General features: G+C 43.2%; 1 protein-coding gene across 1 annotated transcript; it reads right to left on the minus strand.

Moving 5' to 3' along the window:
• Positions 1-6645: 6645 nt before the first annotated feature.
• lgals2a (lectin, galactoside-binding, soluble, 2a) lies at positions 6646-10502 on the minus strand. Its single transcript, XM_069674373.1, has 4 exons — positions 10428-10502; positions 8288-8367; positions 7583-7754; positions 6646-7256 (listed from the first exon to the last, which is right to left on the minus strand). The coding sequence occupies exons 1-4, from the start codon at positions 10434-10436 to the stop codon at positions 7110-7112; spliced, it is 408 nt and encodes a 135-aa protein (XP_069530474.1). The 5' UTR covers positions 10437-10502; the 3' UTR covers positions 6646-7109.
• Positions 10503-14516: the final 4014 nt, after the last annotated feature.

Genomic DNA, 14516 nt, shown 5'->3' on the forward strand with positions numbered 1-14516 from the left:
CTGAACGAGACATGACATCGGAGGCGGGCGTCCTAGATTGAGGAAGTGTAGTTTAGCGAGCTCCCTGGCCTCCACCAGATGACGCGTTTCACATTGTCTGGTGGAGGTTTTCCAGGGCCCATTGGAGGAGCGGATAAAGTCCTCCAAAGACACAGAGCCAAATTGCAATTTTTTTTCTACCATAATGGCGTTAGCTGCCCGTAATAGCATGAGAGGACTGAGCTTGAAAATCGTCAAACTGGCCCTTTAAGAAGGTTAAATTTTGGTGAACAAAAATGCCTTTTGGCCACCAAATTTCAAGGCTTGGGGGGCGGTGGGGGCTGAGATTATTCACCGGTATCAAGAGGTGGTCAGACTCAAAATATTGCAGCGTTGTGACTGTGCTGTACAAATTCAAGGGGACAATAAACTTGGCATTTCAATAATGAAGGCATTACCAGAATGTGACTCATTACATGCTTGCTTGAGGTACATTTATGTTCCCATTGGATTGCACATAAAGTAGTTCAGTGCATTGTAACTGGGACTTGACTTGCAAAGCCATTATTTGTATTCTGCAGTCTCTGGCCCAAATCAAATATAAAAACGAGGCATTTAGCAAAGTAAAACTAGTAAATGCTCCTCAGACATCTTCTGCAGCAGAAAGCTTTGAGTGCTGGGAAAGCGGTGCATTAACCAAAGGAAAGCTTACATGTAAAGTGGTGCAAGAGCAAATGCTCTCAGTGAAAGCTACAAGTCAGTGACTGTATTTACAGTACGAGCCTGCAGAGATTCTGCTGAGCCTCCAGGCCAGTGCTTCCTGCCACCCACCCTGAAGGTTGGATGTATTGTGGGAACACCGCAGAGTGCTGCTGACCATGAGAGAGTTAGACGTCAAAGATGCACTTTCACCCTTCAGTATTAGAAGAGTTTATAGCTTCAGAATCTAAAGTCAGGTCTTATAAATCCGTCTTTCAAATCTGGATTTGGAGGTCAGTCCTGGTTTAGCCTTTAGCATTAAACCAGCGGTCCGGCTGTCTGTTTCCTTCAGACTTTAAGGTCTCTAAAAATCACAACCCAGGTTGTCAGTTCATGTCTGTTGCATCACTATGGTAATGAGCTTAATTCATTCCAGCCCCGGAGACAACTCAAGCAAACAAGGTGAGTGACTTTGACACGATGTGTGTGAGCTGCATTATAAATCTGGTAGGAGGTCAGAGGCAGTGGGCTCTGCATCACAGGAGGACAGTTTCTCTCTCTGCGACAATCAAATAAGCACACACACATAGAAATACAGCATACGCATATGCATGCAGACACAGTCACATCTCAACTTTAATGCCCTAAAAAGAGATTCAATCTGTTGTTTCTGCAGCAGGTTTTATAACGTAGCTTTCAGATGTCATCTAAATACTCTAAGGACTCATACTTGGCGTCTGAAAAACGCTTACTATGTGTATAAATCACCTGTGCTGCTGTGCATGCACATGTCTGCACACACACATATACTGTCACTGTAGGGCAGGTCAATGACAGTGTACTCTCCAAGCTGTCAGGGCTATTCTGCGATTCGACCTGCAGGACAAAACGGAAAGCTCCCTCGGGCTTCCACCTTTCAGACTGACTGGTACAGTGTACTCCTCACACATGTAGAAAGAGCACACTAAACACAAACAAGCCGTTTCTGTTTGTACACACGTGCACAAAATAAGACAACCCTAATGGTAATTCCAAAAGCATTCAATGTCAGCAGATGGAGATAAGTTCACATCAGCTCCCTCTCAGTCTGATAGATATTTATATACAGACATTTTATACGGTCCTCCTCTGGTAGTCAAGTTGTGTTCAGGGTCACGACACAGCTCGGATTTTATCGGACACAGTGTGCAGTGTCATTGTCAGTCATCCCACCCACAGTGTCAGATTACAAGTGAATAACTGCATGTTCACCACATGAACTGTTTACCTGCATGCAGCCAAATCCCGCGTCAAATCCCGCACAAACGTTATTTAACTCATCTCCACACTCGCGGACTTTAAGGCTCGTTCCCGCGCAGTGTGCAAGTGTTTACAGCTGTCATATCAAATCATCAAGTGTTAAATAACTCTGATGCGACTTTTCGACGCCAAATTGCGCACGCTCCGTGAGCCTGCATACCTGCAGACTCTCCTGTGGGACTCACCCAGAGTTCATTGCGAATTCGGTGACGTGAAAACGTGGTTGTGCAGCCACGCAAACAAATGTTTGCAAATTGAAATAGTTTTCAATGAAGTTCGAAAAAGAAATGTCAACAATGCAAGCATTAAAAAAACGGAAATAAGTGTATCTGTAGGTGAAACACTGTGCTAAATCACTGGTGTTACTTACTGCACGTGTTTAGAGATGTTAGTTTATGTCAGTCAAATATTTAAGAAGGATTTACATTATATATAAATATATATATAAACACTGTAATATAACTAACACAATAACATACTGTAGGTCAGCTTTTTATTATTTAATGGAGATAATTGTTAATAATTGTTTCCACAACAAACAATACAAACTATAACTAACAATATTAGCTGTAGCAAATGTTTGCCCAGGGCTGCACGGTGCTGCAGTGGTTGGCCTCACAGCTAGAAGGTTCCTGGTTCGTATCCAGTTTCAAACGAAAGGGGCCTTTCTGTGTGGAGTTTGCATGTTCTCCCCGTGCATGTGTGGGTTCCCTCTGGGTACTCCGGCTTCCTCAAAAGACATGCTCATTATTGGTGACTCTATTTGCCCGTAGGTGTGAGTGTGAAAGGTTGTCTGTCTCTGTGATTGACTGGCGATCAGTCCAGGTGTGACCCCGCCTCTCGCCCAATGACAGCTGGGATAGGCTCCAGCCCCCCGTGACCCTGAACAGGATAAGCGGTATAGATAACGGATGGATGGAAATGTTAGCCCACACAGCACATACTCATGATGCTAGCTTACAGTATTTATGCAGCTTGGTCAGGCAGTCCTCTTCTTCCTCATTCTCCACTGTCCATGTTCGGCATCACAGTGTCTCCACTGGGTTAGCATCGCTATGATCAGGAGTCTGTGATCGTCTCCACCTACATCTTCTACTCTGCATGTTTCGTATGGATAACAAGAGGAAAACAGCTGATTGGCTTTAACACACAAGAACACACAAACCTGTTGTATTTACCCGAATCGCTTTGACAGAAACTGTCAGAGTAACGCATGTTTAAGCCGGCACACACATTCAATCAAACTATACGAAAGGTCAACGGTCATAACATGCGCTACGTAACTGTGTAAATGATGTAATGATGTTCTTTTAGGTTTGCATCATCTTTTCAAAGTTGTTGAGCGTCTGCTCATCAATCAACCTTTCTCCCTTTAATTCTATGTTGTGCTGTTCAATAGTCGACCACATTACTCATTGTTATCTTTGTAAACAAACATTCCTACAGACGAGTGTCTGAGGGTGTTTTGTGTCCCTCTCATCAAAGCCCCGTATCCTCAGATGCCTTCCATCCACACACCGAATCCACATTTAATTGTCTTTCTGATTTTGTGTTTATTGTTGTTTTCTGCTTGAAACAGGGCTTTATTTTTCAGTGCTCCTCAGAGACAACTGTCACAAGTCCTCCAGGGTTTCTGTCTCCTCCTGCACAGCTATCACACTTTGTATGTTTGTTTATATAAAATGCTTCTTAACAAATAAATACATTTGGATCTTAAAACTCCCAGAGGAAACACTTTCATAACGCTGCAGCCCAACAGGTTCTCTTCTGATCATGTTACTCAGATAAACATGAGCCTGAGGTGAGGCAGGGATGCAGAGCATGAATCCAGGACCGCAGTCAGCTCAGGGCGGGCCCACGCACATCTCAATGTGTGGCTGATAGCTTCAGTGCAAAAATCTGGAGTCATGCTGGCGCTAAATATAGACAAAGGTTTTATGTAAGCTGCAGTGAATCATTCTATTCCACACATTTCAGCACATTTACTCACACTGAATAAGTGACAAGGCACAGGTGAAGCAAACACAGGGACGTGTTAAACATCCACCGTGTTCATCATGGAAGAGGTTTCGAAAACGGACAACGCAGCATATGCTCGCTTTTTGCCTTCTGGAATTATTTACATACATGAGTGTGTGCGTGTTTGTGTGTGTGTTTGTGTGTGTTCTTGCAGGGCGAGGTAATTTGAATGTGTTAATCAAAGCTCCAGCGTGATTGATTGTGTGTGGAAAGGCTGCAGGGATGTCCTTCACACAAGCATCACAGTGTTTTATAAGTAAGGGGAGGATGCATCAGTGAGTCTGAGCAACACACGCAGTTATACTTACAGAGGGACAGAAAACTGGATTGAACAGGTTGTGTCTCCTGCCTATGATCAGTCAGGTTCACACAAACCACCGTAAGCAGTACAAAAGGAGTAACAGGAAGAGGCTAAGTCAAATCAAGTTATTTATATTGCCCAATATCACAATTTGCCTGGTGGGGATTTGCAGCCTGTACAGAGTACGGCATCCTCCGTCCTTAGACCCTCGATGATTGAAAAATGGAAAAACTGCCACCAGTAAAAAACCTTAACTTCAGGAGAAGCAGCATAGAAGAATCCCTCTTTTCCAGGACACAAATGCAATAGTTGTCGTGTCTCAGAATACATCAATGTAAAATTAGATTGTAGCATATGGTGATGAGTGTGGAGCCTATTCTTGCTTAAACACAAACACATCCGGTACACTAACACAGCCCTGCATATCGATCTTGTGTGCCAGATAATAATGAAGCTGGGAAGTGTGCAAATGAATTATTTCCAATTAAGAGCGAGAAGAAGAAGGATGGGTTACAGCTGAGGGGTGACGGAGCGAGCGGGAGAGTAGGAGAGACAACTGCAGAGAAAGGAAGGGATAACAAAGAGCAGAAGGAGAGACAGGAGGAGGAGGAGAGGGGGGTGGTCATCATGGAAACCAAATCTGCTCCTCCAGAGAGATGACCTTTGACCCTACCAGGTAGCTACTGACCAATGATTACCTCACACACGCACGCAGTAGCATACATGACATGTCACACTGATGCATTAAAGCTGCAAACACTCTCATGTAGCCTTTGTCTCACAGGATGAGAGCATGGGACCCTGTTTTCACGCACAAACTCTTCTTTTCTATTCAGCTCGCAGACTCAGCCCTGCGCACATTGCCTTCTGTTACATCAGATTAGATTATAACAACACTCACGAGTCTCTCAAACACACACGCACATGAAAATGATGTCTGGTTGGAACTCCTGCACACATTAAGGTCGTGTTCTGATTTCACCTCCATGCTAAGCGGTGCTTGTAAGGCACATTATGCTGGTCAGACCAACAGAGCTGTCACATTATGCAAATGCTGTTTAATACATTTCTTACAGTTTCAGTTGCAGCATCTTTTGCACAACCCAAGTTTTGGTCACTGTAGTCCTTTAGTTCCCTTTGTTACTATAGATCTATTACCATTATAAAAGAACGTCTGAAAGGAATAGATAAAATATATGAATCAGTATGGAATCATAAGCTTGACCCGACCTCACGGCTGATCATGAAGATAAATCAGGAAAATGCTTGGACACCAACAGTTTCACAGAGACAAGGACTCCCTCACATACACTGGAAAGTGACTTAAATATTGCATGTGTGTGTGACCTGAAACATCTCCCCACCGAGCCTCTCCTACATCAGATTAGAAAAGCAAATGCGACATCTAGTGGCCAACATGGCTAATTGTCTTCCTATTTAATGTCTTTTTTTTCCTTTACTTCTGTGACACAAAAACCAGAAGTTTTTTACAGTAAAACAAAGATTGCATGTTGATGTTTTCCAGGCTGATGTGCTGAAACTCTATTCACTGCTTGAAGAGTGATGCTGTGTTCACTGTGAGCACCTGCTGGTCAAAATAATTAATTACAGGAAATATGAGACCAGCCCTCGTGTGTAAATATAGCTCCCTTCTGCCTTCACCATGAACACTGCAGTTATGTTTCTTTTTATCTTTTAATGGATGATGGCTGAATGTCTTGTGTAAGTTCATTGTAAGTCACTATCTGCTGATGAGGTAACACAATGGTGAGTGAGCCTATGGCCCACTGATGAAAGCCTTTTTATTTGCAGTGTTACAGACTGGATGTCTGTGGCGACTTTCATGGAAACAATCTCAAGCAGCGCCCAGTGTTTTCCATCAGCCAGCAGTGGTTGGTCTGCCAGAGAGGGTAGGCGGAGCTAAGCGGCTGCTTTTCCGCTCTCTGCAAGTGTTGCGAGTAAACAGTAATCTACTATGGCTGAACAAACAAAGAAAAGATGGATGACTACAGATACAACTTCAACAAGAAGTGAAAATCCAAAGAAAAAGAAACAAACTCGACGCTCAGATGAAGCAAACAGTCTGAAAAGGAAAGTGACCGTCAGCCAGGAAAATCAAGAGTTACAACTGGAGCCAACCGTGGACGTCACACGTGCAGCACTGTCTGGATATCTGGGAAGTGTGCTCACAATTACCGTTTATCGCCACAGGTGCTGCCAAAGAGAAACTTTGAGATTACCACTTTAAATTTCTGAGTGAATCAGTGTCTGTGTTTCTCTTAGTGGGTATTGAAGGGGCTTTTTGGTAGATAATATGCTTGTGTGTTAAGTTCAAGGAGATACAAGAGTCCATGTTTATCATAAAAGCTTTAATTCATGTTGTAAAGAAAGCATCACACTCAGTTATAAATGTGGAATGTCTGGGAGGGAAAACAGGAGAGCAGGCAGCGTTTCAAGGCACCTCACGGAACAAATCATCACATTGTACGTGGTTCTTTTCAACTAACATTGCAGACTGCAAAGTACACAGCAGTCAGATAACATGGCCTTGGGACTACTTTGTGTTCGGTTTCCTTTTAGTCGGTAACTCTGTCAAATGTGCAGGTTCGTGTCTATCTTACTAACTCATCTTTTTGTCAATGGCTGCCCTCTCCTGCACACGTCAACAAGCTAAATTCTTGCATATTTTTGTGGTGAGCATGTAAGGCACTACACTAAAACCACATGTACAGTATTCAGGAAGTTTAAAGCTGAGGCCATATGGGACCTGAAACGAATGAACTGAGCTGCAGCTGAATGTTGAATCCAACAATTATTTGATCTCAAAGCTAGTGATGCGAGCGTCCCCATCGAAGTTGATGAAGGCGTACTTCTCCGCTCCGACGCGGTTGGGGAAGTGGATTGTAGATCCATCAGACAGAGTCACCACGAACTCTGTGGGGGTGAATTCAATGATGATCTGGAAGGAAGACAAAGACGATAAATCATACCTTCATGTTCAAGGTATTTAATGATGGATATTTAAAACTTAAAATCTTCCAGTTCTGCGTAAAATGTTACATAATGATCTGATAAAAATCAGCTCAGGACTGCTGTCACACATCATATTAAATATTTTAAAATAACTCATCTCATGAGTGCGAGTCCATAAACTGGTTCGTCATCAGAGGTACAATGACACACATTTGCCAGCAGAGGTCACTAACAGAAAGAAGGAGGCATGCAGTAGATCACACACCTGCAGACACACATGCAGGGCGTAAATTCCCACACAGGAAGCCTCACCTTGAACTCCTCTCCCTGCAGGAAGGGGAAGCCTCCCTCTCGGTGCTCCTCACACCAGACGCCTCCCTGGTAAGAGTTGCAGACCACCGCGCTCTCGTCTCCATGGGCGTTAAAACGAGGGTTGATGTGCATGGTGATCTCCTGCTCGCTGGGGCCGATGTTCACAGCAAAGCTGAGGCAGAAAGTGCAGATACATGTTAATATGTTTGAAATGGGTCAAAGGAAGGCATGTGCACAAAATACAGAGAGTTGCATGGCCGCACTTTTCATCTGCTTACGATTATTTTCATCACCTCCACATTACAGAGAGGAAGTTTATATGTGGTCTAATTATACACCTCCATCTCTGTGTTAGTGTAAATAAAGAATGGCCCCATGAGTGGAGGACAGTATCTGTTCTCTAAATGAAATAAGCACAGATTTCAGAAGAAGAATACACAGAGGAATGTGTGTCATAAGTTGCTCTCTTGCAGCCTCGGCCAGCGAAGGAAGTGAAACTATAAAAGACTTGATGAATCATTCTGAGGGGTTTCATCCTCCTGGCTTTACTTCCTAAGCGATTACATTTTTCATCAACTGGACGTCTACAGATAGAACTTGATGCAGACGTCATTTTAATTAGATTTCAGGGAGACAACTGAACTGGAGCATTTATTTCAGTTTTATTGTGATGCATCTGTTCCATTAAATCGAGATCGTACTCACTTTGAAGCATCAGGCTTTGGGACCCCGACGACGGTCAGGGTCTGCCCGACCTTGAAGGACATGTTCTTAACGATCATACCCTGTGCAGAGAAAGAGGCAGCACATTATTGTGTGGAAATACTCCTGGATTTTACTACATCCAATCATTATTGCAGCTTGAGGCAGCGAGCAGCCCCAGTAGCCAACTCTGCAGCCCTGTCTTTATCTGCAGAAATTAGTCAACATGTGTTTCCAATTATCCTCCCACTGAGAGACTGTAAAAAAGTCCAGCTCCGTCCTGTACTGCTGTTGCCATGGCTCTTTTCCTCTATACGCAGGATTTGGCAGAAGCTGCATATGTTGAAAAATGAGGAGGTACGATGGAGTAAGTTTTTCCTATTAGTGCATCACTGGATGGAACTAAAGGCCGAGCACAGCAGAAAGCCTCAGCTCTGCTGCTACTGTACATGTGGCAGGGGAATACTTAGCTGTGCCACGGAGAGGAAATTATACTTGAGCAATCAATTGTGTGGTTGTGAAACATGGATCACCACCCTTTAACATTTGTTCACGCTGCCATAGATGTATCTGGGGAACTGTTAAGTGCGCTGTGTTCAGTACAGAAATAGCAGCCCTCTGAGGGTTCATCATTTTTCACAACAGTCAAACGCTTGTGCTTAAGAGACGGTTATCACAGTCTGATTCTGAGCCTGAGAGACAGGCCCCTCACACATTGCAAACATGAATCTTAGGTCACAAACGCACTGACAAACAAACAAACAAACAGGAAGCACTTAAATCAAATGTATATTTGCATGTTTTGGTCTGGGATTTGTTCTACCTTCCACGTCTGCTCATGAGGAGATATTCCTGACAGGCTAAAAGTTTAACAACTTTGCAAATGTGATTTTTAACTGATGGCAAACTGCAATTCATCAACGCTTTTCCAGAAGCAGGAGCAACATTTTCAATGACCTGTTTTAGTTTTATACTGCGCAAATGTTCTTCTAAAAGTATGAATCTTATTGGTTGGATGTAGTCGAATACGACTGATAAATATGGAGTAAAAGCAAAGAAAGAAGTGTGTCTGAACGCTGAACCAGAGCATGAAATGACAGGCGGGGTTACGGTATAGAATGACATGGGTTCGACATTCCTCCCGTGTTAGAGTCCAGCTGTAAGGTGCCTGAATAACTCATAGCACTGCAGCTCGAGCTGTGTGAGGCTGGCTGAGGTCAGAGCTGGCAGACGCTGCTATCTAAAAGAATCTGCAGACTGTGTCGTGTAAGAGACACACCTCAAAGACACGGGGGACACAATCTGGATTTCAACTGACCAGAAACACTCATTTATATATCCACAACAAATACTGAACTCTGAAGTGGCTGTAATCCTGTTTGTATGTGTATAACAACAGATAGAAATCACGAGACATTCCCTGAATGAAATGTGAAAGAAATGAATGAAACAGGCTCCACACCCCCGTCACTGCGGCCTTCTTCAGTCCAAACAGCTGAACTTATCTACCTTCCCTCATGCTGACTTTCTTTCATTCATCCTTTCATGTGATCTAAACCCGATGCTCCTGCAGCTGTCTCCTTTCCAAACACACGTTCATCCCTGCAGCCAACAAAAAGCCGGAGTGATACACGGCCTTCATTGTAATCTTCTCTGTTTGTGAGTCCAGAGAGAGCAGGGAGCATCGCCGCCTGTTCGGCTCCAGCGGTAAGTCTGAGTTGATTAAAAATGTAAACGAGCATTTCAGTGTAATTAAATTATTGCAGGATCAATCTAACAACATAAACAGCTCATTCATTGTTATTCAGTTGAGAAAGCTCAATCTGAATCTGTTATTATTATGTGCATACATGTGCTCTGTGGAGAATATTTTGACCATAAAAGGAGATTTTAAAAAACCAGACCTCTCAAAAAGCACAAGTTAGAAAAAAAGAAACTCTGTTAAAGTGTAAAATAAAGATGGAGTTAAAGCAGAGTTCAGCCAGTTCAGGTTTTATCAGCCTTGGCATACAGTAATGTGAGCTGGCACGTGTCAAACAGCTGTCACTTCCACTTTAAAAACAAGATCTTTAACGGCTCGAGTCGTGAAATACAAAGTGTAAAAACATGCAGGAAGAGAAGACTCAGGGTAAATGATACTTACTGAATTCATCTTTGCAGATTTGTGATGTCAGCCGAGGAGAAGTGGGACTGCTGCAGGGCCTTGCCTCACCCTGATGAGGCACTTTATACAGTGTGGGCGTCGCCTGCAGCCTGAGTGACATTTCAAGCAGCCAATACAATCCGGCCGTTCACATGCATCAACCAATGAAGTCAAAGTCTAGTAAAGGACCAAAAATAACCAGCTTGACCATAAATCCAGTGCTCAGTGAGTGTTATTATGACATGAGGATGATTAGTGATAGATGATTTGTTGACTTCAGACTGTCTTTGTGTCCTGGTGCTGTTTCGTCTGCCTGTGAGAGGGACACAAGCCAGAGTGCAGACAGAAATAGAAATGTATTTGTTGCCAGGGAGACAACTAAATATTTAGCACAGCCGACGGCCTCAATGCCCACTTACTGTATGTAGCGGATGTAGGATCACATGGCAGCGCTGCAGAGTAAACTTCAGTCAGGGGTGAAATGTAGAAATGTTCATCATCATCAATCATTCTGTGTCACTAATAGACATTTTATTTTAATTCAATGTGTTCTCAATGTGGCCTTTGGCTTCTCATTCTGACCCACAAGGTGTCTTTTAGCATCTCATACAGATGCCTAAAGTAGTGTCTGCTTGTCATACAGAAGAACGAGGCAGCGTCTGTTTTCTTCCTGTCTAACAAGTGGTCAGCGTCAAGCGGGCTGTTTGGTTAAAGTAATAATCTTGAAGATTTTCATCTAAATAAAAGTATGTTAAGTCTCTATCTATCGCTGAATGAGGTAACACAATGCTGATTGAGCCTATGGCCCACTGATGAAAGCCCAGTATCACAGACTGGGTGTCTGTGGCAATGTTCACGGAAAAAATCACAAGCGGCGCCCAGTATGTGACGCGTTTTCCTTCAGCCAGCAGTGGTTTGTCTGCCAGAGAGGGTAGGCGGAGCTAAGAGGCTGCTTTTCCGCTCTCTGCAAGTGTTGCGAGTAAACAGTAATCTACTATGGCTGAACAAACAAAGAAAAGATGGATGACTACAGATACAACTTCAACAAGAAGTGAAAATCCAAAGAAAAAGAAACAAACTCGACGCTCAGATGAAGCAAACAGTCTGAAAAGGAAAGCGACCGTCAGCCAGGAAAATCAAGAGTTACAACCGGAGCCGACCGTGGACGTCACACATGCAGCACTGTCTGGATATCTGGGAAGTGTGCTCCCGCAATTACCGTTTATCACCATAGGTGGCGCCAAAGAGAACGAAACAGAGATCATCCAGATTGAATCTTTAAGTGAGGCAAAAAGAAAAAGGGTTAAAGGGCTGATTTTCTGCCTTAGTCCTTTCATGCTACTATAGTAGGGAAAAAAGCATTTTCGCTCTGTGTCTTAGGACGCTATCCGCTCCTCCAATGGGCCCTGGAAAACCTCCGCCAGACTACATAAAACGTGTCATCTGGAGGCCAGGGAACTCGCTAAACTACACTTCCTCAATCTAGGACGCCCGCCTCCGATGTCATGTCTCGTTCAAAATCGTCAGGTTTGAAATGTAGACTTCAGACCTGGAGATATTTTAGACGATCCACCGGTATCGACAACGTTCAATGTCTTTGACTGGAAAACGGTAGTATTTCTCTCCAGCTGCTCACGGTGGGCCGTTCCTTTCAGAGGGAGGGGCGCAATGCCACTGGGTGTTGTAGGAATGTTTAATGGGCGAAACCACAAGCTGTTTGTACGACTTTCTCAATAGCTATGGCGTCAATTTCAAATATTATTGCTTCTATAAATTACAGAGCACGCCAGCTTTGACTGACAGTTGTTTTTCCCAGGGGCGACTTGCTCCTCCTAAGGTTAGTGCAAACATCATGGGGTTGGTTTAGACAATAACACAAGCGGTTTCACACCGGAATCATTCCCCTGTTTCCAAAAATGTAATACACCACACTTCACCAGCTTCATCAAGATGACCATTTGAACCTGACAATAAATAAGCTCGTGGAATTTTGATTTTATGAGGGAAGAAAGGATTTTATGCGTCATGGAGCTTGTTTGACAGAGAATGAAGGTCTGCAGGTTTGCAAAAAAATCATCATACCTATGGGTGGAAGCCTACAGGTCTACACTTGTAAAGCGCTTTCCTGCTCATCTGTTCTCGAAGCGTTCTCACACTACAGGTCACATTCACCCTTTCACACGCACATTCACACGCTGATGGAAGAGGCTGCTATGCAAAGTAACAAGCTTCTCGTCAGTAATAAATTAATCACATTCATCAGCCTTGGGGAGCAACTGGAGGTTCAGTGTCTTTCTCTACAACACTTCCACATGTGAACTGCAGGAGCCGGGGATCGAACCGCCCAGATACGGATTGGAAGACGACCCACTCCACCTCTGAACAAAAACTGTCCCATTTATTTTTCACATTCAAGAAGCTGGTAACTCTGTCTGTGTAACAAGCACAATATAAGGTTGCTTTGAATATTGTTGGTTGCCTTCGGTTGTCGATGTTCCCTAAACAGTGACAAACACATCTGTGCAGAGGATGTGAAGGGCTTGAAGAGGAACGATAATTTCTGCTCAGATCTGCTTTTACATGATGCTCACAGAGAGACATCTTGCTCGTTTGCATGTGCACATCCATGGAACTCAGTTCAGCTGTTCTGTCTTAAAATCTTCCGATGAACAGAGTGAGGTTTGTTCGTATCTGGAGCAGCTGCCGTCTGTCAGTGCTCCCAAGGGTTGGCAGATTTAACTGAAGTGACCTCAGTCTAAACAGACAGAGAGGTGCCTTCCTCGTTACTTTGATTACATTTGAACTTCTTTAGGAGCACGCACCTGGGAAGCTGCTAATAACACTTATTGAGGCTGTCGCTTACAATGTGGTTCTTGCATCAGGAGTTCAAAGTGGCACAGAGATCTGATGTGTTTCCCTATTGCCCCAAGACCCAGTCTCAAGATAGTCAGCAGATGTGACGACACAGAGAGCTCTCACACCAACAGAAGAAACACACTTACACACACACATTGCAATTATGCAAACCCTTGAACTTCTCCACTTTATTGTGTCAGTCTGGAAAACAAACCAACATATTTGTGATTTTTACAGTTTGTTTAACAACGAGAGCAGTCCTAAAAGCAGACATCTGTTGGATGCACAAGGTAACATGAAGGCTTTGGTGGTAACTGCTCTTAAGTTGGAGGGTCATCTTACTTCAAAATATCAACTATGTAACATGACAACATATCGGGGAAAAAAGGGGATGAAAACGTATGCAGGAAGTATCAATTAGAGTACCCATTGTCACGCTGTTCTAATGTTAATATGTATTAATATTCTGCCCAATGTAAGCTTTTAGAATGCAACATAGTGAAACACAATGAGCTGAAACGTAGACACCAGCTGAGCATTAGTTTATATCAGCCTATAAAATTATAGTTTAGTTCTTTACTTTGACTGAAGCTTTAAATTACTCTCTTCCCCTTGTGTCAGTGCTGCCCTCCTGTGGCCATAGTAGGAAACTTCAGCACTGCATTCTATAGCCTGCCGATATTAACATACATAATATAACATAGAACTTATTAGCTGGCTGACTTATTGCTGGTTTTGAGCACCCTCTTTAGATGAAAAGCTCAAACTTTATGACAATCTTTAAGGCCTTTGTAGTAATCAACAGACAGCTGTTACTACACTTTTGTTAACTCTATTATTTTATTGTGATGACGAGAAACCAGGTGATGCAGTTGTGCTGTCTGTTGGGGACATATCTTCTATATTGCTCAGATGAAATCAAAAGTATCACTCTGTTCTCTGTGCCGTCTGAGGGCAACAACTCATCCTTACTCTCCATTTGTGGTGAACAATTTGTCTTGTGCTAAAGTCACTTTACAGTTTAAACTAAGGGACATTGCACTGATGAACAGTCACCTGCTGTATTCACTTTAATAGTTCTTGGTCATGAAAATGATTAGTTGTGCCCATAATGGGGAGAAAAATCAAAGAAGAGAGGAACTTTTGGTCCTTCTTCTTTTACTTTGGAAAAACCATTAGAAAAAAACCATTTAAATCCTAATCGTTGCTTAAATCTACTTTTATCATTGGTGT

Source organism: Semicossyphus pulcher, unplaced genomic scaffold (genome assembly GCF_022749685.1).
Source record: "Semicossyphus pulcher isolate SPU_LCO1_2020_fin unplaced genomic scaffold, fSemPul1.0.p SCAF_23, whole genome shotgun sequence".
Classification (NCBI taxonomy): Eukaryota; Metazoa; Chordata; class Actinopteri; order Labriformes; family Labridae; genus Semicossyphus; species Semicossyphus pulcher.